The sequence below is a fragment of the Sciurus carolinensis genome, chromosome 6 (genome assembly GCF_902686445.1).
Source record: "Sciurus carolinensis chromosome 6, mSciCar1.2, whole genome shotgun sequence".
Lineage (NCBI taxonomy): Eukaryota > Metazoa > Chordata > Mammalia > Rodentia > Sciuridae > Sciurus > Sciurus carolinensis.
In genome coordinates, this window is record NC_062218.1 from 157,166,359 (window position 1) to 157,193,333 (window position 26,975).

At 36.1% G+C, this 26,975-nt stretch overlaps 1 protein-coding gene across 7 annotated transcripts; it reads left to right on the plus strand.

Annotated features, from left to right (window-relative positions):
* Positions 1-26,975, plus strand: Spdl1 (spindle apparatus coiled-coil protein 1). Of its 7 annotated transcripts, XM_047554824.1 has the most exons (14): positions 385-632; positions 4,759-4,829; positions 4,965-5,143; positions 7,851-8,027; positions 9,864-10,058; positions 10,633-10,782; positions 10,876-10,974; positions 11,061-11,171; positions 12,442-12,582; positions 15,540-15,643; positions 16,166-16,353; positions 23,375-23,530; positions 23,617-23,711; positions 26,069-26,206. In XM_047554824.1, the coding sequence occupies exons 3-13, from the start codon at positions 4,988-4,990 to the stop codon at positions 23,661-23,663; spliced, it is 1,524 nt and encodes a 507-aa protein (XP_047410780.1). In that variant the 5' UTR covers positions 385-632; positions 4,759-4,829; positions 4,965-4,987; the 3' UTR covers positions 23,664-23,711; positions 26,069-26,206. The 7 variants fall into 7 exon arrangements, with proteins under 7 accessions (XP_047410776.1, XP_047410780.1, XP_047410779.1 ...); XM_047554823.1 differs by having other exon boundaries at positions 23,375-23,711; positions 26,069-26,975; XM_047554820.1 differs by lacking the exon at positions 385-632 and adding an exon at positions 1-130 and having other exon boundaries at positions 23,375-26,203.

Genomic DNA, 26,975 nt, shown 5'->3' on the forward strand with positions numbered 1-26,975 from the left:
CGAGCTGGGGCACGAAGCCGTCCGGTAGACCTGCCCTGTGAGGTACCGGCAAGCCTCCAGGCGCGGCCACGCTGACTCGGGGGCCTGGGGCCATAGGAGACTCAGAGGGCGGGTCTTCGGGAGCTCGCTGGTCAGTATGCTGGTGGGTGGACAACGCTGACCACGGGACCCAAGGCCAGTCCCACCCACCCCCGGCCAAGCGACACTGTCCCTCTAGACCCTGTCACAAACAACAAGTCCCACAAACACAGGAACTTTAAGCAGACACCTAGACGACAGCCAGGAAAACCACCTGTTGACACTCCACGAGACCTGGTCCACGCCTGCGCCAAGCCCAGGGTGCGCCACTCGCACCTGCGCAGTCGCTGTCTGGGGGAGGGGGGCGGCGCGCTCTGCAGAACGCTCCTCGCCGGTAGCTTTTCTCGCGCCTTGGGTGGAACGTCTCGTGAGAACTGCGAGTTATCGCGGGAACTGTATTCAAACAGCCCTGGCGCTGACTGGAGAACTAAGTAAATGAATGGGAGGATGACTCTGGGGTAAGGCGAAGTTAGCGTCACGGATCAGGACACCGGGACCTCTCAGTTCTTGCCACGAGACGCAGCAGGTGGGAGACAGGAGTGAGGAAGATAGAGGTAAAGTCTGGTGGGAGTGGAAACGAGTGGTTGGCGCTGAGAGGAAGGGCTTGAGGAAGCCTGGAGCCTGGCCCTTGGCGGAGGCCTTTGGCCGGAACGTCTTCGCTCCCGGAACCCTAAATTCTTATAAACCGACTTCCAGTCGGGCCCCAGTCGTCGGTTGGACGGTCTGGTTGCCATGGCTTCAGTCGTCGGTTGGTCGGTCTGGTTGCCATGGTCCCAGTCGTCGGTTGGTCGGTCTGGTTGCCATGGCCCCAGTCGTCGGTTGGTCGGTCCCGCTGCCCTCGGGGACTCTGGGTAAGTGTGGAAAGCCGGGCGCTGCTGGGGCCTCAGACTGATGGCCACTGGAGGTGCGTTATCCAGTACGATGATGGCCACTAGACGCTGTGGCAACCCGAATTAAATACAAATGTAAATTATACCCTGGATTTTAAAGGTAGTGTCCCAGATCAGTATTTCTAACAGTTATTTTGATTACAAAATAATTAGATGCATTGGGTTAAGTAAAACATTAATTTTATCCTTTGTTTACTTGAAAACGTGGCTCCTCGGAATTTTTAAATCACGCGTGTCTCCCATTGTATTTCCGCCCCTGCCCTCCGTGTGGCGGACTCTGCCCTAGTTGTATTCCATCCACCATCCACTTTAATGTTCTCAATAAGCCCGTAAGGTGGTTATTACCCTCCCGAATGAAACAGGCATTAAGTAACTTGTCCAAGTTCATGCCGCCAGTAAATGATGGAGGTGGAAGAACTCAGGCAGCTTGATTTCCAGACCTTCTTGTGTTTCAATATTTTTTGTTTGCTGTTTTGAGAGGCAGGACAGAAATGTGGCGTTGGACCCAGACTCTGGTTCCCATCTCATTTAGCCTTTGAATAGCTGATAACCCTGGGAAAGTTACTTAATCTTTCAGTGCCTCATTAAGATTGCCTGTTTAAAATGGAAGTTCTTCTGTTTTGTGGGATCTTTGAGAACATTGCATAAAAAATGTCTATAGAGTATGAAGCAAAACGTATGACACGTATTAGTTTTAACTCATCCTTGGCTACCTCTCTTTGCAGGTTGATGGGTTATCTCTTTTTAATTCATTAGAGCTCTGCTGAAAAGTCACTTCATCGGGGAAGTCTTTCTTGTCCATGTTCTTTCCTACCCCATCTCACCCTTTAGCCTCAGTACCCAGATTAGGACAGTTCCCTCTTGTTAGAGGCTAAGGTAGCACCTTATTTAGGCTCTCCCTTTTGCAGTTATCACACTTGTAACTTTGTAGTTCAGTTATTTGATTTGATGCCTTTCTACTAATAGACTGTAAAATTCAAGAAGTCTGTTTGGATTATCATTTTTTCTATTATGTGTTTTGACACGTAATAGAATTCTAGCATATCTTTTGAATGAATGAAAACTAATGTTTTGGCTTTCTTGCATGTTCCTGGATGGGATGCCTTGAGGTTAACCTTATTTTTATTTTGATAGATGGAGATGACATTAATGCTCATCAAGAGCATTACATGAAATGGTGTATTTAAAGCCCTTGTTTCTGCAAATGGTAAATCCCCAACAAATATAAGTTGTCGTTAACAGAGCGACAGTTAGCTGGCTGGCTTCATTGTATATAGGTTTTGAAAAGGTCTTGCATTTTAAAGGCAAAAGATGGGAATTAGGTATGCACCACTTCACTTTAAAATAAAGTGAAGGCAAAACCCAGTTTCAGTCTCACTTAAGGGGCTGGGGCCAAATAGGAAGGGATGATAAGTAAGGTTGAGTTAAAAGTATAGTTATTCTATATATAAAGTTTTAAGTTTTTAGCTTGGAAACTGCTCTGAAAATAGTTTCTATTTTACATACTCTCAAGAATAAGAAAATCCTATGAATCTGTTTTCAATGAAACAAATATAATATATTCAGGAAGGTAAAACTGTTGTGAAAAATAAGACAGGATATTCTTTGGTTTATCTTGTGAGTCTTTTGCATTTTAAAGTAGCCAGCACTGGATAATCTATGGTATCTTACCCCATTATAAAACCGTATATCTCCTCCCCGCTGCTGATTCTCAGTTAAAAACCTTGTTACCTAATTCAATGATAAAAGGTATTTAAAAGGTTACAATAGGGCTGAGGATGTAGCTTAGTGGTAGAGCACTTGCCTAACATGGGTCAGGCCCTGGTTCAACCCCTAGTAGCTCTGCTGCCAAAGGGGAGGGAAAAAAAAAAGTAGACTTACTTAAACATACTCCCACTACTATATCTGCTACTTAATCAGCATCTGTACTGTATGCTTTACTTTCATTTTAGAGAAAATATCTGTGCTCCATTCTCTACCATCCTCTAATCAAGGACATCACTATGGCAGTTCTCAGTGTCTCCTATATCATCTTCTCTCCTGAATTTATCCCAGGGTATACCAAGACACTGTTTGTTTTGTTTCATCTTTAAAATAATAAAGAAACTTATTCCTGCTTCCTCTCCAGCTACTGATCTGTTTATCTGCTGTTTGAAGCAAAACTATTTTCTGTCACTTTTTCATCTGCCATTCTCTATCATACTTATTCCAAGGGGGCTTTCACCCCATCTCTTCACCAAAACTACTCTTGAGGGCACTCGTGACCTCTATAAATTCAAAATCCAGTGGCCAGTTTGACTTAGCAGCAGCATTTGGCATGATCACCTACCTCCTTAATACACTTTGTTTATTGGCTTCCAATATTGTTATTGATTTCTCCTTTACCTCTTTGTTCACTCCTGAATATACTTTGCTGTCTTCTTCCCCACCTGCTCATAGGGTTCAGTCCTCAGTCCTCTTCTTTGTTATGTTCATGCTTTGTTGATACTCTGAAGGACTTATGCTGATAACTTCCAAATTTATATCTCCAGCCTAGACCTGTCTCTACACATATATTCATTCAACTGCCTGCTTGATGTCGTTCATGCAAAACTTGGATGCCTGATCACCCTGCCCCCAAAAAACCTTTGCATCAGTGTCTCCACTGAGGGCAACTGCATTTTGCTAGTTGCTCAGGACAGAGCGTTGGAGGCATTCTTTACTGTTTATTTAATTTTGCTATATTCCATACATGAAAAAATCATGTTGGCTTTATCTTCAAAATATATGCAGAATCTGGGCATTTCTCACCTGTGCCACCACCTTAGCATGTGGCATTATATCATGTGGTCTCTCTGTTTCCAGGTTAGTTCCATCCTAACTATTCAACACAGCATTGAAATGATTCTTTTAAATTTTATCAGATTGACTTCCCATTTCACACATGGTAGAATCCAAACTCCTTATAATGACCTGATCCACCCACTCCTCTTGGACTCTTTTTTTCATATTAGGGCTTCCCATCTACCTGGAACATTCTTCCCCACAGTGGTACATACCTAATTCCCATCTTTTGCCTCCTAATTTACACCACTTTTCTCTTTTGAGCTATTTTTTTTTCCAATTGTTTTCTAATGTATTTAATTATTATGCTTGTTACTTATTCCTGGAATGAAAGTTTCATGAATGAGTAACTTTGCCAGTTTTATGCTATAATGATATGAAGTGCCCAGAATGGAGCCTAACTAAGGTATTCAATAAATGCTTGTCAAGTGTATGACTATTAACATAGGGAAACATCTGGCGCTCTGTGAAGGCAAAACCCAGTTTCAGTCTCACTTAAGGTGCTGGGGCCAAATAGGAAGGGATGATAAGTAAGGTTGAGTTAAAAGTATAGTTATTCTATATATAAAGTTTTAAGTTTTTAGCTTTGAAATTGCTCTGAAAATAGTTTCTATTTTACATACTCTCAAGAATAAGAAAATCCTATGAATCTGTTTTCAATGAAACAAATATAATATATTCAGGAAGGTAAAACTGTTGTGAAAAATAAGACAGGATATTCTTTGGTTTATCTTGTGAGTCTTTTCAAAGCTGCCTTTTTATACTCTCAGTAGCAGTCATGCATGCTTACCTTAAAGTTTCTTGATTTCTGTCATTGTTCTCTTCTTACTTTGATTTTGTGGACAGTAACACAGTTATGAGACTAATCCTACCTTAGCAATTATGGACATTTAACATATAATAACTGAACAGTTTCCTGATGATTTCTTAGAAACACCATTAAATGTATTCTTTTCTGTTCTTTTAGGTTTGATCTCAAGTAACAAAATTATCAGAACAATTCTCGCTCTTAGAACAAAAATGCAAATTTGACCCCATGTAAGTCAGGAAGAAAATCTTAATACTATGTTTGTATATAGTACTAGCATTGAGTATTCATGATTCTTTTATTACTGATATCATTGTGGGGAGATTTTTGTTTAAACTCAAATAATTATATTTTTCTATTTGTAGTAGGCTAAAAACAGGAAAAGAACATGGAGGCAGATATTGCAGATCTTCGAAGCAAGCTCAAAGAGGTTGAAAAAGAGCGACTAAAAGCTGCACAGTATGGTTTACAACTACTGGAGAGCCAAAATGAATTGCAAAATCAATTAGATAAATGTCGTAATGAAATGATGACCATGACTGAGGTAGGACTCTGGACTCCTCTGATTATAAAGATGTACTTAGTTTTTTTTTTTTTTGTCTAGCAGTTATTATTTTTTTTTTCTGAAGATCTAATTTCCTATCTATGCCATTCTCATTAAAAATGAAGGAATTAATGAATTCCTAATATTCTTTCCAAAGCAGTGTGTTCTGAGTTTCCATTATGATTACTCTTTACCACAATTTACCATATTTATCACCAGGTTTGGTTTGTCCACAGTGTACGTAAGTGCCACACTTATTTTGGAGCTCTAAATATCCAAATGCCCCATGGTATTTCAGCAATCTCTTAGTCCTCCCTTGAACTCTTAGTTAATATATTCAATTACCCACTTAAGAGTATCTCAGACTTGATATAAACTAACAGAATAGTTAAATCCCTGTCCACTAACCAAACATTCTTTGTCTTTAGCTTATTTATTTAGTAAATTGAATGGCATTCATTCAGTTGCTTGATCCGAAAATCTAGTAGTCTCATGTTTAGTCCATTAACATATTCTAAGGACTCGATTTACAAAACATCTATCTGGGCTAATACTACTATGATCCATACCACTGTCTTCTCTCTATCAGCCTTTTAACCAGGTTGCCTGCTCCATCATTGACATTCAGATCGTGGAAAATACATAAGAGATTGTGTCACCTCCCTTCTGAATCTGCACAAGGCTTTCAACTGTATTTACAAAAGACAATCTGAGCTCCTTACTTGAATTTGTAGATTCCTATATGATTTGACTTCTGGTGGACTTTTGCAGACATTGAAAACCACTTTTCATAACTCTTGGCTATGTTAGTCTTGCTTTATGGGTTTTATACAAGCTCTTTCCTCCTGCTGAGTTGTTCCTCACCCACTCTTATGGATTGAATCCTCAACCTTCAGATTTCAGTTAAATGTCACTTAGGCCAGCCCTAACTGTAATGTAAAGTCAGCATTACCACTCTTAATTCTTTGCAATGCTAATCATCTCCAGGATTGTAGGCTCTTCCAGTATTTTGTCTTGTTCACTGCTGTATCCCTGGTACCTGGCACACAAACGTTTATTGAAAGAATGAATAAATCAGTTTAATTTAGCAAATGCTCAGTAATGTAAACTATCGAATCAAAAGTTGTAAATATAGCTAGTAAAAGTAATAAAAAGGGTCTTGTTTTTCCATATGGTACTATTCTTGACCAAGAACTGAGTACCTAATTATAATAGCAAAATGAAGATTACAAATTTAATAATAGAAAATAAAACCAAGTTATGTGTAATTTTTTTGAGAAATAACATCAAAATTACCATATCTCTGTCATGGACTTTAGCATACAGTAGTCCCACTCCTTATTTCTAGTTTCACTTTCCAGAGTGTCAGTTACTTCTGCACAACTGTAGTCTAAAAGTATTACGTAGAAAGTTTCATAAGTAAATAATAAACTTTAAATTGTATACCATTCTGAGGAGTTTGATGAAATCTGGTGCCATCCTTCTCTGCCTCACTTCCTCACACAGGCATAGTACAATGAGATATTTTGAGAGAGATTACATTCACATGCTTTTATTACAGTATATTATTGTAATTGTTGTTACTAGTTATGTTGTTAATCTCTTACTATGCCTAATTTAAAATTAAAACTCAACAAGTTATCTATGTACTATGTGTATATAGAGTTTGGTACGACTTTTTTTTCAGGCATCCACCCAGGGTCTTGGAATATCCCTTGAAGATAAAATGCAAATGACATTTGTTCCTGTGCTGGAGCTCAGGCACCTGAACAGTCTGACCAGTTAAACATTTATTCACTCTTTGATATTCTCTGTATCAGAACGTGGCATCTAGGAATATGTCCTAATTCTTTAAAAACCAATAAACATTACTTCCTTCAGGAAGTGTATTCTGAGCTTGCACTTAGCAGTTACTGTGACTTTCTGAATTGTTTGTTGTTCCCCTAGACTCTAATCTGATGCAGAATGGCATCAGATTTCTGATGCCTTGAGATCAGGCATAATTTTTATTTGTAACTGATTTCACTGTCACCTGGCATATTTGCTGGGTTCTTAGTGAGTATGTATGAAATAGATGGAAGGTGAATATCTATTAGAAGTTTATGCCTAAGACAGTTTTCCTGGTCTTTTGTTACCAAAAGTCCCTTTACCATTTCTTGTTCTCTCTTAGATGAACTCCAAATTTGAAGATTATGCTATCAAACTGTACTAAATAAAAAGTAGCTTATTTTCCTAATATTCAGTCAAATGCCTAGTTTTTGAGCAGCATGCAATAAGGCATGCTACTATGACAGTTGATGTTCCAGCCAAGAGCAGGGACCTTTTAAGGTAGCCTTATGATACTCACCAATGTTTTATTCAGATTTTGGAATCCAGAGAATGTGTTCTCCATTACTGCTTTGCATTGCTGGGTATTATGGCACCAGAGACCCCAGATTGGAAAGTGGTAACCTTGTGTCTTTTCCTGTTTTACCTCTGTACTAATTACAGCTTGAGTGTTTTAGTCCTACTATTCTTTCAAAATATACCTTAGGGATTCATTAAGACTGATGAGTTACAAAGTTATTTCAGATTTAACTTGTGGTTGTTCCTCAGAAAGCAGCAAATGTATGAAACAGGAATGAGCCAGTTGAAGGTGAGAACAGATTATATATAATGGCTTTAAGTGATTTTTATGTAATTGAATTGTAATTGAATCTATTTTCAGAATTATGAACAAGAAAAATATACTCTTCAGAGAGAAGTTGAACTCAAGAGTCGCATGTTAGACAGTTTGAGTTGTGAATGTGAAGCTATTAAACAACAACAAAAAATGCAGCTAGAACAATTAAAAGAGCAGCTAAGCAGAAGCCATGGACAGGAAGTGAACGAACTCAAAAACAAGGTTTGGATATATGTATGTTTTCAGAGCAAAAATACCCTATGTTTATGCAGCCATCTGTAAACGTACAATGAAGATTTCCTCAAGTACCACTGTGTAAATAGCCAAGATCAAATTTTCTATCATGTTAATGTTGAGGGTGGAAACATTGAGAAACAAAAACTTCCTTATGAGATTTATATCAATCATAGTATTCTAATTATATACAGTTTTCTAATTTTGGTGACAGGATTTTTTTGTTTGTTTGTTTGGTTAGTAACTGCCGAGGCTTCCTTGCTTATAGTGCATAGTCCAGCAGTCTCCTTGCAGAAACACTAGTTCCTTAGCATTTACTAAAGCTAGTGGTGTGCTTTCTAATTCTGTAGAACCACTCAGTAGTCCTTATAAATTATTGTACATTAGAATTGATACCTTAATTGTGTACCCCATTTGTGTACAATGAATCAAAATGCAGTCTGTAAAAAATAAAAAAAAAAATTAAAAAAATAAAAACTGCTGAAATTCAAAAATAAATAAATAAATGCAAAACCTCAGCCAGAAAAAAAAAGAATTTCTACCTTATCATTTGTATATTGAGGAAAAATGTGATCCAATTCTCATAATAGGTTTTTAAGGGAGATCCCATTGTTATCTCCATATTACAGATGAAAAGACCAATATTTAGATAGATTGAGCAAACTGGACAAGGTAAGAACTAGAAATAGTCAGGTGAGTTGAACCAAAGCTGTCTCACACCAAGTCTGTGTCACAGAGTGTGTACTTAATGTAATGACACATTATATACTGGCTTCACTTCATACATAAATACAGAACAGACACAGCTGCTCATGAATGTCCATTCCCTTCTGGCACCCCAACCTTCAGATTGCTTCTTAGGAATCCAGAACTTCACCATGGTTTCCCTTTATGTGCAGTCCAGACTTTTACAGACTGTCTCTTCCAAAACTTGCTTGACTTTATTCCTGTCTTCTCAGAAGTTTTTTCCAATTTTTAGTTTTTTTATATAACATCTAAAATTTTTTTTCCATGTCTGTGTACCACCTATGCTGATGCCTAAATTCTTTGTTAAATTAGCTCTAAGTGTTTTTCTATTTTAAGTATCACATATTTGATTTGGTTTACTTTTTCCTAATAGGCAGTAAAGCAAACAACTAAATAATGCTTTTGTGAAATACATAGTCACCTTGTACACTACTTACTGACAAATAGTCTAGCTTGTCTGGAACTAGTCTGGTTTGAGACAGTAATGACTTGTATTGGTTTTTTTCCCTAGTGGGTGTTTTTTTCATTTTATATGTAGCTTTCATTACATAAACAAATGTGGCAGTATAGAGGACATTCAGGGACTAAAGCAAGGACCATCTGTAGAGATGACTTAGGTAGTGGAGCAAAGAGTAAATCAATACAAAATTTTCAGTCTTACTGATGTTCTTAAACCACTTTTGCCAAAAGTTTGGAGTTTTATTCAATATCTTTTTCTTCTCATATTAAATTTGTCAGTCAATTGTGGAGATTTGACTGACAGGACTTTAGGCTACTGTAGTTCTAGTCCCCACCATCACCTCTCCCCTAGACTGCTGTGGTAGCCTTCCAATGAGGCACAGCATTTGTTCACACAGCAGCACAGTGCTTCTGATTGCTTTAAGGCATCCAGATCTACTCGAATGGCTAGTATGGATTGTTCGTTAAAAAAAAAAAAAAAAAGGTGGGTCACTATTGGGGTTTCCTTGGAAGCTCCAATAGTCTCTTGTACAAGTTTAGATCACCCAGTGATGATTTAAAGAAAGCAAACATCTTTGGATTTATAAGATTGTGATTAATTTTTTTTCAATACTTTAGATAGAAAAATTGAAAGCAGAGTTAGATGAAGCACGGCTTAGTGAAAAGCAACTGAAGCACAAAGTAGACCACCAGAAGGAACTCCTCTCTCATAAATCAGAGGAACTACGGATGATGTCTGAGCGTGTGCATGAAAGTATGTCTTCAGAGATGCTGGCTCTTCAGGTTGAGCTGACTGAAATGGAAAGTGTGAAGGTAATTTTTATGGCATGTTTTCTTAGGTTTTTAAATTTTTCTTTCGCATACTTTTTATGTGTTTTTACAGTAATTCTTATGAACAAGTTTGGAGGAAGAAATACATTTTGACCTAAGTTTGATCTAACTAACCAAAATATGTTTTATGGAGTTTTAGGTGAATTACTTCATTCATAAAATAGTGTTAGGTAACATGATTACATAAGGCAGATGGTACCTTTAATGAAACCTCTGAAAGGACGTGGAGACATTTACTCTGATCCTAGTTTGTGTCGTAATATAAAATGTTAGCACAGTGGAAATTGAAATTTGCATGAATGTAGATTTTTCATTTCAGGCTGTGGTTATTAAAAATTAAAGCCCTGAATTCACAGGCAAAAAGAGCAATCTCTAGAGACTTTTATTTGGTTCCCTGCTGAAAAATTAAGTAACTTTAAAAATTTTAACAGGTACCTGACAGCCTTTGACAGGTTCTTTAGTTTAAGTGTGAACCACCATTGATAAGTTAACTGAGCAACTGCTAAATGAAAACATTTTCAAGGGAATTTTCTCTTTTTCGATTTCTGTTGAATAGACTGCCCTCAAAGAAGAAGTGAATGAACTTCAGTACAGGCAGGAACAACTAGAACGTCTTAGTGCTAACTTAATGCACCAGGTAGACCGACTTAAAGAAGAAAAAGAAGAGCGGGAGAAAGAAGCAGTTTCTTACTATAATGCTTTAGAGGTATTATGATTGTAGTAGTATTGTTTCCAGTTTGTGAATTGCTTTCTTGCTAATTTAATCTCTATTAACTAAATTGTTTTCTTTTGAATTTAGAAAGTTCGTGTAGCAAATCAAGATCTCCAGGAACAGTTGGGCCAGGCCCTACAGCAAGCCTTGGATCCCAATAGTAAGGGCAACTCTTTGTTTGCAGAGGTACTTACAAGTATTGTAATGATTGCATTGAGTAAATTCTCATTTCATTTACTACAGGAACAATTTAACATGTCAGTGTCTTCCAGGTAGAAGATCGAAGGGCGGCAATGGAACGCCAGCTTATCAGTATGAAAGTCAAGTATCAGTCACTAAAGAAGCAAAATGCATTTAATAGAGAGCAGATGCAAAGAATGAAGGTATAGAATTACCACTCTTATATGTTTGTTAAATCTACTTCATATTAGCATTATGTAGATAAATATATCACAGAAGCCATATTTTCCTTCAAGGGGTATACTTATAATTTTTTCTAGAACTGCATGATTTTTTAAAAATCAAAAATTACATGTAGATCATAAAATAACTTTTATGTTTTCAAAAAGTTAACCCAACTATTGATTGTTTATTTTAATCATTATTCACTAGTATTGCTGGGGAGGTTTAAGTCTTCATAGTATAGGGAAAAAAGAATTTAAAAGTGTTTGTTTCTCACTCTTATCCTGGCTTTCTGAACCCAGCTCTAGGGTTCCTGCTTCAACTAACACTAGCTCTTGCCGTTTCTTACTTCTCTCATGAAGACTTGTTTTAGACTGAAATTTGAACCATTCAGGCTCCCTTTTTTGTAGCTCCTCAAATCAAGCATGTAATTAACCCCTTTTAAGGGTTTTGTTGGTCATCACTTCACTCAAATAAGAAGTAACAGAAAACTTTGTGGCAATTAGAAAGATTCCGGAATTATATCAGTCCTTAGAATTCCAATGTATGGTCTGTTCTGTCTAATGTTCCTAAGGTGATACATGGAGGAACACCTTGATTTTATTCAGGATGCCAGTTTTACCAGAGAAGTGGGAAAGATCACTGATTGAACTTGGAATTAGATGAGCTTGATTGAAGCATAGTTGTCACTTGTTAGTTGTGTTACTGGGACATATATTCTGAGATTATCTAAAAAGCAGCTACCTCATTTATAAAGTACAGGTGATAGAACTTGTCTCTCAGAATGTCCTTGGGTTAAGTGTAGAAAAATACTCACATGGTCCTTCCCATTCTTATCATTGTGAGTAACATATTTGTGACTGTGAGCCAATTAACAATTTCCCCTACTTAAGTAAAGCTAATTAAAAATTTTGAGAAATTGCTAAAAGTTAGTACAGGTAATAAATAGCAGGCAAAATTTGTCCAGACTTATTTACCAATTAAATGACACCCTCTGGACCACAGTCATACAGGATGTGTGTCAAAAAACTATGGAAAACTGTATTAAAGACTTCAGATATTAAAAAGTAGATGTACTCCAAAGTTATGTTCATTATTATACCCTAGTTACTGATACATATTTTCAAATTATTAAACTAGAAATAACTAATAGTTTTCAAAACAAGTTTCAAATAATATTAGTACAAAATACAAATTGTTGCAGATATATGCTTATCAGAATATCTCAATTTTGTTGCGGGGGGGTTCTAGTTACAGATTGCCACATTGCTACAGATGAAAGGCTCTCAAACTGAATTTGAGCAGCAGGAACGGTTGTTTGCCATGTTGGAGCAGAAGAATGGTGAAATAAAACATCTTTTAGGTGAAATTAGAAATCTGGAGAAATTTAAGGTACGTGTAATACCATGAAAAGATGTGACCAGATTTTGATTTGAATATCTTAATATTTTCAATTTAAATAGGTTTCTTATTATATAATTAACTTTGGGTACAGATTGACCCAATATTTAAATTATCTTTTTCTTGTCTCTTTGCTTTTCAGTATTATTGACTATTGCTTCTTTTAGTAAAGCAAATACAAACCAACCTACTTTATTTTTGTTGTTATTATCGCATTATTGTTTGTAAGTACCTGTATCTTTAGTGTAGAACTCGATGAGTTTTGAACACGTTTATATGCACCTATATTTGTAGTGTACAACTCAGTGAGTTTTTAACATGTTTATATGTATGTTTATATATATTATTAGAATATATACTTAGGATTACTATCAGACGATATAAATTACTTTTAGCATTCGGGAAAGGCCCCATTTAAATGACTGCTCCCACCTTGAACTTTGTATTAATATTATGTGAACAAATTCTGTTGAACTTCATGTTAATGGAATCATTTAGTGTATATAGATATATATATATACTAAATATATATATACTCTTGTTTCTATCTTCTACCAGTGTTATGTCAGTGAGATTTCTTGCCTGTGTTTCATCAGGAATTGATTATTTTTTAGTGCTGTCTACTTCCATTTTTTTTTTTAATGAAGTTTTGTCAGTTCAGCATCATATGTGTACTGGAATTTATAGATGTCTTTAATTAATTCTAAGTTCATTTTATTTTGCAATTAGTGCAGCCTTCCAGAAAAGTTGTGAAAGTGCTCCTATATACCTTTGACTTAGAGCTCCCTATTTCTCAGTGGTACACTTACTACTTTTTCTGTTTCCATGTGTTTTTTTCTTAAACTTTTGATAGTGAGTTTTAAACCAGATGTCCTTTTACCCCTAACCACCACTATGTTATTGAAGACATAAGCAGATGGTCAAAATTAGAAATTAACATTGTATGTTTGCTTATTTACTTGATCTCAAAATACATATAATTCCACAAACCTGCTAACTAGAATTCAGGATTTGTTTGCAACTTTTTGTTTGAGCCTGAGGGCATTTAATCAATGGTGTGTTAAAAAATTACTTAGGTTGTTGGTACTTCCCCCCACCCCCCTTCTTTCCCCCTTGGATATGTATATATTATCTATCTGAAACAGGTAAGTTACTTAGTTTGTTTCTATTCCATTTTGTTGACCTCCCTCCATCCTTTTTTAATTTCTTTCTTTTTTTTTTTAGTATTTGAAACACTGACATGGTTCTGAAACTCAGAACTGTAGCAGGTGTACTCAGAGAGGTATCCCTCTTCCCCATCCCTTGACTTCACTGTCATTTCTACCATTCTTTGTGCCCTGTCTCTACTCCTTCCCCCACCGTGGTAGGTACCAAGATTCTTTTGATTCAGGTTTCCTTATTCTTTGCTTCTTTTCAGAAAAATTATCAGCTTTCTGTATATCTTAATGTCTTCTGGTTGTTTGACCAAAGTATAACACATACTACGGTCTTTAGTACTTTCTTTTTCATTTAACAATATCTATTGGAAATCACTTTTGTTTATACAGATCTTCATTCTTACTTATGGTTACAAAGAATTCCATTATGTGGCAGTGTCCAGGCTTATTCTCCCACTTCTGTTTCTGGGCATTTAGATGATTTCCACTATTTGGCAACTACAGACTCTGCTGCAAAGCACATTTTGAGTACGTTTTCTTTTTATTGCCAATATATTTCAGGGTTAATCTCTACAGTGGGATTGCTGAGTCAGAAAGTAAATGTGAGTGTAGTTTCATCAGGTATCCCCAGACCTCTCCAAATGACTTTTAAGAGTTTGCATTCCCACTATCAAGGTATCAGAGTTCTCGTTTCTCCATAGCTTCACCAAGGGAGTGTGTTATCTCTTTAAATGTATAGCAGTCTGCTAGATGAGAAATAGTATCTCAGTGTAGTTTTATTTTAATTTGTATTTCTCTTAACAGTGAGTGAGGTTGAACATGTTTTCATTTATGTAAATATTTCTTGGATTGTGTATAGAAGAATTCACTCATGTTTTCCACAAGTACTTGTATGATTTCAGTTTTTACATTTTGAGTTCTGATCACATTGAAGAAAATTCTTGTGTGTAAGCAGTTAGCTGGTTGTCCCAGCATCATTTATTAACTTGGCCCTGGTAATCCGAGATGCCAAACTTATCATGTCAGGTTTCCAGTGTACTTGGGTCTATTTCTACATTTTCTGTTCTATTGGTTTGAGAGATTTTGTAGTACATTCTGTCCCCCACCATAGCTTTACTTTTTCATTGATTTCTGGCTCCTCATACTCATACATGTTCTGTTTTTTTCTCTGTGAACTCTTGTCTAGTACCAAGAAGTGTGTTAGTATTTTTATTAGGATGGCATTACATTTATAAACTTTTTAATTACCTTAGGTAGCATTGATATCTTTTCATTAACCTTTTGGTGAAAAGTTTGTTTACAAATGATAGATTTTTATAAGCATTAATGACCTCTTAGGCATTGTGAATCGTACCCATTAGTGCTTCATAAAATTTGTTCATATAAAAGTGTGGATATCAAAAATAACTTCAAGAATCTCCTTTTTCATTTTTTTCCATTGTGTGGCTTTGTCATACCAGAATTCAACTGAGCAAGCATTCGCTTCTTCCATCCTAAAAGCTAGGAGAGTGAAATCCTACAACAGGTGTCGTTGGACACAGAGGTCTGAGTGTGAGTTAGACCTGAGTTCACATTCTAGCTTCTTGATTTACTTGCCTGTAGCACCTTGAACCACTTTTCATATCAGAGGAAGGACTGGTGGTTCTAGTACCTGCTGCACTCAACTGAGTGGGTGGATCTTTGCAGAGTGCTTGCCAAAGAATGAGAGAGTAACGTGGCTGCTGCTACTGTTAATAAGCAAACGGTAACCTAATTTGCTATTTATGTAGTAAGAACTTTTGCTTTCTTTAGAATTTATATCAAAGTATGGATTCAAAGCCTTCAGCCAACTCTGGTGCTCTGGAAGATAACACCTATTATACAGATTTACTTCAGCTAAAGCTTGAGAACTTAAAGTAAGTGTCTGGATTGGAAGATGGAAGATGAAGACTTTTCACTTATTATAATAGATGGTATTAGTAACAACAAATTTTTCATTTCAAATTGCCAAGAGAAGTTTCCACAGAAGAGAAAATCAGTAAAATATCTTTGTGTAATGCAAGAGCTTTATGCAAAATTTAATAATTACTGATTATTGAAGAAGAAATACTGTCAGTAAATAGTTTTATTTGTGTTTAGCTTTTAGATTGGTAAGTAAAAAGGACTTTAATGTAGAAACATTCTTATAATCCAAATTTTTCAAGAATAAGTATCACATAACTTCAAAAGAATTTATGCATGAATCACTTTGGAATAATGCATGAATTTTTTTGAGGGGGTACTGTTAAACTTCAATCATTTGTTGTTTCTTTGTTACTAAAAATCTCAAAGAAATGTATTTTTAAGTAAGTGTTCAAATATAAAGTAAAAGATTTATCCTACTGTGTTATTCACATTGTATATTGACATTCCTTGGTTCTCCTTTTCTGTTACTGTAGCAAAGAAAATGAAAGCAGCAAGGGCGAATTGTCCATACAGCGAATGAAAGCATTGTTTGAGAGCCAGCGGACCCTGGATATTGAGCGAAAACTTTTTGCAAGTGAAAGACGCCTTCAGCTTTCAGAAAGTGAAAATATGAAACTGAGAGCTAAGCTGGATGAATTGAAGCTAAAGTATGAACCTGAAGGTATGTATGGTTCCTATATTTTTGTCTTTTAAGTCCTAAGTAACTCTGAGAAAGTGTATTAGCTTTTTTTTTTTAAACTATAGCTTTTAATAAATCTTATTACAAACTAATTTTGTGGTTATCAGTCTGTAGTTAACAAAAAATGTACAGCTGGAAAATTCAAAGAGAACTGGATATGCATGAACATGATACGTATTCTTTTTGGATGTCTAACTTCATCATATTGACACTTGAGGCTTTTCCACTTAAAAATTGTACCATATTGTCATACTGAAAAGTTAAATTTTGTTGAAGCAGCTATGTTGGAAGCTATGCTAATTCAGATTGTTTACAGAAGATCTAAGCATGGTTTAGGTTTAAGTGCTTATTCTACCCCCTGATGAAAATCTGAGGAGGCATTGTAGGACTCAGGCGCCTTCCGTGTTGGTCTGCCACCATCCCATTGAGCAGAATTCATTCATGTGGCCTTACCTATCACAGGAAGACCAAGAAAATTCAGTCTTGATTCTCAGGGGCCATGTTTCCAACTAAATATTGGGAATTCTATATTTTTATTGATACATAATAAATATAATACATAATAAATATATGGAGTATAGTATGATGTTTCCATTTATATGTATTTTGCATAATGATCAATTGCAGGTAATTAGCATGTCATCACCTTAAACATTCATTGTTTCTTCATTGAGAACATTCTCAGCTTCTACAAAAATCAACCTTTTTTAGATTCCACAGATGAATAGGATGGTTTGTGTTTGTCTTTTTGTGCCTGACTTATTTCACTTAACATAGGTTTCTCCAGTTCATCCTTGTTGTCACAAATGACAGGATTTCATACCTTTTTATAACTGCATAGTATTCCATTACTTATATATATACCACATTTTCTTCATTTATCCATCAGTGGACATCATATTGTGACTGTTTCATATAGTGCTGCAGTAAAGATGGGAGTTCAGATATCTCTTCAACTTATTGATTACATTTCCTTTGAATATATACCTAGTACTGGGATTGCTGGGTCATATGTTAATTGTATTTTAATTTTTTGAGCAACTTCCGTATTATTTCATATGGGAGTTCCCTTTTCTACATATCCTCACCAGAATTTCTTATTTTTTTGGTTTTTGGATAATGGTTATTCTAACTAGGGTGAAATAGTATCTCATTGTGATTTTATTTTGCATTTCCCTGTTGTTTAGTGATTTAGTGATGTTGAACAGTCTTTCATAAATCTCTGTCTTCTTTAGAGAAGTGTCCATTCAGGTCTTTTGCCCATTTTTAAAATTAGATTGTTTGAAGTGTTTTTGCTATTAAATTCTTTTAATTCCTTACAGATATTACATATTGACATTTTGTTGGATGCATAATTTGCAAGCATTTTCTTCCATTCTGTAGCTTTTCTTCACTTTGTTCATCGTTTTCTTTGCTATAGAAGCTTTTTAGTTTGATATCCTGTGTGCTTATTTTTGCTTTTGTCGCTTCTGCTTTTGAGGGGTTATCTAAAACAAAATCTTTTCCCACACCAAGGTCATGTAGCATTTTCCTTTATTTTCTTCAAGTAGTTTTATAGTTTTGAGTTGATTTTTGTATATGATAAGAGATAGGGGTATAATTTTACAGTTCTACATGTGGATATCCAGTTTTCTCAGCACCATTTATTAAAGAGACTGCCCTTTCGCCACTATGTGTTCATGACACCCATGTCAAAATCAGGCAAACATGCTGATTTATTTCTGGGCTCCATTGCTTTCTTGACCGTTTTCGTGCCCATACCATGCTGTTTAGTAAATTTAGCTTTGTAGTATATGTTGAAGTCAGATACTATGATATCTTCCAGTTTTGTTCTTTTTGCTGTTTGGCTATTTGGGATTTTATGGTTTTAGACAGTTTAGGATTATTTTTTCTTTTTCTATAGAGAAAATCATGGAATTTTGATTAGGATTACATTGAATTTATAGATTGCTTTTGGTAGAATGAACATTTTAACAGTATTAATTCTTCTAGTTCATGAATATGAAATATCTTTCTATGTTTTTCTGTCTTTTCAGTTTTCATCAGTGCCTTACAGTTTTCATTGTAGAGATCATTCATCTCATTGGTTGAATTTTTTCCTAAGTATTTTGTTTCATTTCTTTTTTATTTTACTGTGGCTATTGTGAATGGGATTACTTTCCTGATTTTTTTTTTCAGGTAGTTTGTTATGTTGAATGGAAACACTACTGACTTTTGTATGTTGGTTTTGTATCGTACAACCTTACTGTATTTATTAGTTATAATAGTTTTTAGGTAGAGTATTCAGAATTATAAGATCATGTCATCCACAAACAGGGACAGGGACAGTTTGACTTCTTTCCAGTTCAGCCGCCTTTTATTTCTTCCTCTTATCTAATTGCTCTAACTAGGACTTTGAGTTCTGTGTTGAGTAATAATGGTTAGAGTTGGCATCCTTGTCTTGTTTCCAATCCTAAAGGAAACACTTTTTTTTTTTTTTTTTGCCTGCAACAAGTATGAAGTTGTCTGCAGGTTTATCATCTATGACCTTTATTATACTGAGGTAGGTTCTTTCTATGCCTAATTTATTTAGAGTTTTTATCATAAAAAGATGATAAATTTTGTCAGCTCTTTTTCTGTTGAAATGATCATATGGTTTTTGCCCTTCTATCTGTAATGCGATATATCATGATTGTTGATTTGTGTGTGTTAAGCCATTCTTGGATCCTAGGGTGAATTCCACTTGATTATGGTGTATAATCATTTTGATATGCTGTTGGATCCTGCTCTCCAGAAATTTTTTTTTCAGGTTTTCCAATTTGCTCGTGTATACTTACTCTTACTAGTTTTTTAAGATCTTTTATGTTTCTGTAGGATCAGTTTGTTTCCTTTTTCTGTTTTTCCTTCTGATTTTTTAAATTTGAGGTTTTTTTTGTTTTCTTTGACTAAAGGTTTATTCATTTTGTTTATCTTTTCAAAAACCAACTCTTCATTTCATTGGTCTTTCATATTCTTTTTATTCTTTTTTGGTTATTTGTGCTCTGATCCTTATCATTTCTTTCCTTTTAGTAATTTTAGTTTGTTTTTTTTTTTTTTTCCTTATTTTTCTAGTTTTTTGAGATGAAACATTGAGGTCTTCCATCTTTTTTTAATTTTTTTTTATTTTTAGTTGGCGATGTACTTTTATTTTATTTATATGCAGTGCTGAGAATCGAACCCAGTGCCTCACACTTGCTAGGAAGTGCGCTACCTCTGAGCTACAGCCCCAGCCCTCTTCCTTCTTTTTTTGGTATAGAAGTTTATTGCTATGAACTTCCTTCTTAAAACTACTTTTGCTTATAGCATAAAGTTTTGGTATATTTTCATTTTTACTTATGAAAAGAAATTTTTAAATTTGTCTTTTAATTTCCTCATTGACTCATTGGTTGCTTCTCAGCATGTTTAATTTTTATGTGTTTGTACAGTTTCTGATAATCTTTTTTGTGACCTAACCATGTGATTTATCCTGGAAAACGTTCCATATACAATTGAGAGGACTGTGAATTCTGCAGCTGTTGCATGGAATGGTCTGTGATTTCTGTTAGCTTCATTTGGTCTAGAGTGCAGTTTAAATCTGATGTTAACTGGTTTTCTGGCTAGATGCTCTTCCACTGCTGGAAGTGGGCTGTTGAAGTACCTTACTACTGCATTGCTGCCTGTCTCTCTAGATTTAAAAATGCTTGCTTTATGTGTTTAGACACTGATGGGTGCGTATATCTACAATTGTTATATACTGCCTTTTGTTCCTTAATGACAAATTTTTTACTTGAAGCATCTTTTATTTAAGTATAGCTACTCCAATTTTCTTTGGTTTCCATTTTTTCATTTGTTCACTCTCCATTGATGTATCTTTACAACTGAAGTGAGTCTCTTCTAGGCAGTACAGAGTCGGATTTGGTACTGCCATGTAATGACTTGTTTTCTGGTTGTTTTGTACATCTTTGTTCCTGTCTTCCTGTCTTCCTTTGTTAAGTGATTTTTTCTATCAGCATGTTTTGATCCCATGCTTTTTATTTTCAGTGTATCTATTTAAGGTTTTTGCTCTGTGATTACCATGAGACTTTCACAGAACATCCTATAATTACAACAGGTTATTTTGAGCTGCAATGACTTAATTTCAGATGCACAAAAGAAAAAAAAGGCATTCTACTTTTTAACTTCATTTCTCTCCCATATTTTGAATTTTTGATATTAAAATTTATATGTTTCTATATTGTGTATCCTTTAGTGAATTACTATAGTTGTTGTTTGTATTAGTTTTGTCCTTTAAGCTTCCTACTAAGGATGTAAGTGGTCCTTATCATTCCCATGCTATTTTGGATTTATGTGAATGCTCACTTTTACCTGTGAGTTTTTAGATGTTTTCATCTTACACATTCTCATCTGTTTTTTTCTTTTTGCACTTGAAAAACTCTCTTCAGCCTTTCTTGTAAGACAGGTCTGGTTGCCATGAATGCAATCAGGTTTTGTTTGGAAAGGTCTGTCTTCCCTTTTCTTCTGAAGAATAGCTCTGGTGGGTATAGTTTTCTTGGTTGGCAACTGTTTTTCCTTCAGCAGTTTGAATATCATCTCATTTCTTCTGTCCTATGGGTTTTTGCTGAGAAGTCCTTCAGGCATATTGGAATTCCCTAATGTGTTGCTTGCTTCTTTCCTCCTGCAACTTTCAGAATCCTCTTTGTGACCTTTGAGAGTTATTTGTGTTGAATCTGATTGGCAACCTTTGATCGTCCCATAGCTGGGTTTGTATCTTTCTCAGGTGTGGAGAGTTTTCTGTTATTTCTTTGAATAAACTTAATTCTAACCTTTTGTCATTCTCTAGTTCCTCTTGGACACCAATGACACATAGATTTGCTGTTTTAATGTTGTCCCAGAGATCTCATGAATTTTCTTCATTTCTTCTCATTCTTTTTTCTCCTCTGTTTTCAAATAGTCTGTCATCAAGTTCACCAATTCTTTCCTCTACTTGAACAGTTCTGCTTTTTTATGTTATTTATTATATTTATCAACTCCAGAGTTTGATTTTTTTTTAATTATTTCAATCTGTTAAATTTCTCCTGATAAATTTTCTGAACTGGTTCTCTGTTTTCTTGAAGTTTATTGAGTTTTCTTAAACCAGGTATTTTAAATTCTTTGCCAAATTGTCTATATGAATGTCTTTTAGGTCTGTCTTTGGTGGCATGTTTTGTCCATTTGATAAGGACATCTTTCCTTAGCTTTCCATGATCCTTGTAACATGCATCTCTGTCTATCATTGATGAATTAGGTACCTATTCCATTCTTCGCAGTCTGGATTTGTTTGTGACTATTCTTTTTCAGTAGGCTTGTTTAGAAATTCTTAGCAGACTGACTATGGTATTCCGTTTCAGCATTAGAGGGCACCCTGAGCTCAGGTTGGATGCAAGTTTTTTTGACAACTCTGCTGCTGGTGTAGTATCCAACCTGGTTGGACCCAAGGGAGAGTCATGGAGCATACCCAGGGCATATGGGAGAACTGGCCAGGCTCTTGAGTCCAAAGGATCTATGGACCTCACTTCCAGCAGTAGAGTACTCCTAAACATTCTGTCTGGTAGCATGTCTCCTCTGGCAGGGATGGAGAACCACTGCCAAGTCCTGCTTGCTAGTTGCTATGAGCCCTACTTCTGTTCTAGCTGCTCTCAGGTGGAAAATCCCACTGGGTATTCTCAATGCTCGCTGTGAGCCAGTGCAGTGAGACTCCCACGAAGGGACTTCGGTGATGAGGGAGTCAGATGTCTAATTCCTGCTTACTTTTTTCAGTGTAGAAGTTGAGTTCTGGGGGACTTTCTGCAGGGGGTCCATGGCAGCTTGGGGACAGGGGGTTGCAGGAACAGGGAACCTTTCCCCTGGTGGTTTAAAGGAGCTTCACAATCTAGCTTACCTGTTCTGGATTTTTGAGTTGTTGGGAAGATATTTTTGTGTTCATATAGTTACTCGAATTGATCTCACTGGAGATTTCTCTTCCACCCCTTCTCTTAAAATTCTAGTCTTTAAGGAAAAATGTTTGGACAGATATTAGAGCAAGTCAGATCACTGAGAGAAAATAGCCCACCATACACCCTCTGCCTCTTGTATACTACAAAAAGTGCACTTTACCATATATAAATTTTAAAACAAAAGGCCAAATATAAAGAAGTCTATGAATATGATGATTCTTATTCTCTCCCCTCCCCATAAGGTATTGTCAGCATGTTTGAGGTTAAGGATTCTCAACCAGTTTCTGCCCCACACTGTTGACAGACTGAGCTCTCTTCATTGTGGTCAGTAGTAGGGAGGTGGTCAACACTGGGAAGGTTTTTATATAATTTTAAAAGACTTCTTTCTTCTCTCCCTTTTTTCTTCCCTGATTCTAGTAGGCCCCCCTGAGAAGGAATTATTCAGTAGGAATTTCAAGGGTGTGCCAAACTGAACACAGCAAAGGGACAGAAGGATGTTAGTGAATCCAGATGATGAGCATTTCACAGGAATAGCAAGGGATAGTCATTATTCAGAGTTTGACCTGTTCTTTTCATTTAATTCTTGTAACAGACAAAACTAAGTGAAATTCCCATTTTGCAGATTAAAAACATTAAAATGCAGGAAGGTTAAATACTTCCCCAAAGTCATCCAGCTCCTAAGTGCCAGACTCGAACCTGGACTCCCTGACTCTTTGCCACTGCATCTTTATCTCCATAGGTGCCAGGGTCTCCCTTGTGAACCACCTCCCCTTAGAATTTTTTACCAAAATATCACAAGAGAACATTCTGTTCATTCCTAGAATTCCTGTATTGAGTTCCCAAGAAAAAATTTAGTCAAATAACCTTTAAAAGCTTTAGTTAATGGAGTCTATGTAAAAGAAAGAAACAGTAGATTTCAGTGAGGAGACGAGTGAATCTTGAAAGAATAGAAAAAGGAAAAGACTTTATTTAACTGTTCTCTTGGGCTATCTTTTGTTCATTGATTGGAATTTTCTACTGGTTTTCATTCTCAGAGACAATTGAAGTGCCTGTACTCAAAAAGAGGCGGGAGGTGCTACCTCTGGATATAACCACCCCTGAAAACGAATGTGCCAGCAGTGCTGTTGGGGAAGGAACTTCTAGATTCCCACCTCAGAAGGAGACACAGTCCTGTCCTAACCATGTAGAAGGTGACTTCAAATTAGAAAAATCAGTATCTGAAAACATTCCCCTGGCCCCTCTCTCTCCTCACAAAAATGTGCCCATGGATGTGCAGCCAAAGGAGGAGAAGAAACGTGTGAAGCTCGCAGCAGGGCCAGCTGATGCTGAAGCCTTAAGTGAAAGAAGCGGGAACACGCCCAGCTCTCTCAGGTCAGTGTCCTCTTTCCAAGGCAGCCAGCAGCCCTCCCCCTGGCTCCCCTCTCGCTGCATGAGCTATGCTCTCTGTCTCTTTATCTGTCTTCTCAACATTGCATGCAGTGTGATTCCCCAGCTTCATCTGCCTACCTTCAACTTCTCTAAAGCTTTGAGAAAGACAAAAATGATTGCAAGGGGAAAGGACTCCTGAATAAGGGAGTCATATTAGAAAGTCACACATCTCTCTTTTGTCAGTTAGAACAAATGTGCTATTACTAATAAAGGTGCTATTTTCTCCTGGTTCAGGGCCATGAAGGAACAATTAACTTGCCTTCCCAAAGACTTTCTAATAGTCTTAAGGCAATTTAGTTTAGGAAGTAGGTGAAGTTTTTTGTGGCTTTTGATGTTCTTTATACCAAACCTTCAGATAGTATTTTGAATTATTTTCACATTTTTAAATATCCAAGCTAATTTGTTTCCATTTTTTTCTAAAACTTCAAAGCCTCCAATTTCTGCATAATTGAATTTGTGACTAAAAGAGAAAGTGTCAGACATGTGTATCTGAAGGAATAGTCGAAGGGCCTTGTCCTTTAAAAAGAATAGAAGTAAGAAGGTAAGAGCAAGTGAAAGGAGGGAAGAGGATGTAACTGGCTGCAGCTAGAGTTCTGGTGTGCACAGCAGGATCCAGGTGGGATAAACAGAAGGGACTGAGGGAAATGGAGGAAAAATAAAGATGAAGGATGTTGCAATGGAGTGTCAGGTATATTAAAAACAAACACCTTTAGACATGTAAAAAATCAAACATTGTGTGACAGTAGCCAGCTCGGATTGTCTCCAAGGAAGTGAGATTTTTAAGGTGCTACTAGGGCTACCTTGTTCTTAGAAAGAAGGGAACAGAATCAGGCATTTTACTTTGTGCATTTGATTGAAAAAATAAGACAGCCCACCATATGTAAAAGAACTTCCTTGTTTGTTTTATCTGATTTCTCTTTAAATTTTCAGTGCTACTACATGTACTCAACAATGAAAAAACTACTAGCTGCTGTTGTTATTATAAGGAAGACTAATTATTCCCTTCCTTGAGTTTTTGTATAATATTGTAAGTCACATAAAATAAGAGCTTGATATTCTTGAGGAAACTGCAAATGGATGCTACCTGACAGGTACCCATAGTGCAAACAGTTCTGAGGCGAGTTCTGCAGGCTGTGCCTGTTTGTGTGTGGCTCGTGTGGGCGCATGCACGTGGCCAGGATGGGCTTATGTGGTTCATGGTGTGAGTGTGTATGGCCTTATAGATTTGTGTGGTTGTGTGGTTCACGGTGTGGGTGTGTGTGACCTGTTTGGGCTTCCTAAGCTGGATTTCCAGAACCAATCAGTGCATACCTTGTATCTGTGTTGCCTCCATTTCTTATTCTGCCCCTTTTTGCTTGAAAAAAAAATTTACTTCAGTGTATGTAGTTAAGTTGTTTGACTCAAATTGCATGTTGGAAATCCTTGCCTTGCTAGTTAAACAAAAACAAAATACCACAAAACATTTAATTTTTTGTTGTTTGTCTGCTTGTGAGTCCATCTGCTCACTCCAGACATTTCCAGCCTTGTGTCTTTTGCATACTTAACTTAGATACACAATCTGAAGATAATTTTGTATCAAAAGTGGCTTTTATTGGAAACTTGACTGTCTCATGCTTTATAAATTTAATTGATGCTCTTCTTTAAAGTGTTTTCAGGCCTATTTTAGCATCCCCCACTGTTTATATTTTTCTTTAACTATTCTACTAGTTGAAACTCAGTTTGAGTTTGTTTTCATTGTATGAAACAGACATCTGTGCAGCCCAGGATCGCATGGTGTTTTCTTCTTGTTGTTAACCTTTCGTGTGTCATGTTTAAAATATTGCTCCAGCATTTCAATTTTTGTGTTATGTGTACTTATCATTTTAGATATCTCTTTAGATTTAGTTTTTTAATCTAAGCCTTAATAGACTTTTTAAATCAATCTTAACATATTTGGTCAACCTTTAAAAACATTGTCTATTGATACAATCCATTCCTTTCAGAGAGTCATTTAGTATTTTTTTAACTTGTTCTAATTTGTTGTACATGACAGTAGAATGCATTTATACATTTTGATAGATCATACATAAATGGAGTGTAATCCCTCAATTTTCTGATTATACATATTGTAGGCTCATATCAGTCATGCAGTCATCTATGTACATGAGGTAATGGTATTGGAGTCAGCTATAATTTTTTTCCTTATTATTTAAAAAAAATATATTACCTTGGCTCCTTGGAGGCTCAGTTTATTAGTGGTTTGTTTCTCTACTTTTCCTTAACTACATTTGAATTCAGAGTGGATGCTTTAATGCCTGTAGGTTAGCTGCTGAGTCAAGGCTTCAAACAGACCTTAATGAAAGAAAAGAACCTGCAAGCAAATTGGAAAAGGAACCTTGTAAGAAATCCCACCCTATTGTTTTCGTGTCCTCCAAATCTACTCCGGAGACCCAGTGCCCTCAGCAGTAAGGATTTCTCTCTGATCAGAGGGAGGCAGTACTTGCCCTGAGGTCACTGAGGAGCTCAGTTAAGAGTAGGAGTATGGTGCCACCCTGCGGAACACTTGCATCTGCGCCTTGTGTCAAGACCCGGCATTCCCTGCTGCTTTGACCAGGCTTTCAAATTTTGGTTGAGATTCTAACCTGGAGATTTTCTTAAGAGACGACCCTTCATGGACCTCTATGAGTCACACTGAATAAACTGTTACCAGAAGGAAGACGATACTTAATTTAAATCTATATGCTGTGTAATATCTGGATTTTTCAAGTCAACATTTAACCTACCTTCAGAGCCATCTATTTGAAAAAAGAGAAAACTGAAGTCATTTACTATTATTATATTTTTGTATGTGATCTTTTTATGAACTTAGTTTTTCACTGTATTGTAAAAACAGGAAATTGGATTTTGAATTACAGATTTTTGTTAGTTTTTAAAGTACCTCTGTTCATCTTTGTATTCATATTCATGTTTAGGATTTTATGACTAAAGCATATGATTTTAAGTTGTAAAATAAAATTGCAATAACTTCTCCCCTTTGTGTTTTCTTACTCTGTATGGATAATAGGATGCTATCAAAAAAGAATAAAGGAGGGGCAAAAAAGAAACTTCAGGGATTCTTAATTCCTTGATATCTATGATCTTATGTATATTTATATGTATTTTATGTATAACTATATTTTCTGTATATATACATATGTATTAAAATATTTAATTTTTAAACTTTCTAAA

Bases quoted from the DNA above. Each gene is read 5' to 3' on its own strand.
- Spdl1 (XM_047554820.1), top strand. From the start codon at position 4,988: ATGGAGGCAGATATTGCAGATCTTCGAAGCAAGCTCAAAGAGGTTGAA. The intron at 5,144-7,850 runs GTAGGACTCTGG...ATCTATTTTCAG, and splicing joins AAATGATGACCATGACTGAG to AATTATGAACAAGAAAAATA. The intron at 12,583-15,539 runs GTACGTGTAATA...TGCTTTCTTTAG, and splicing joins GAAATCTGGAGAAATTTAAG to AATTTATATCAAAGTATGGA.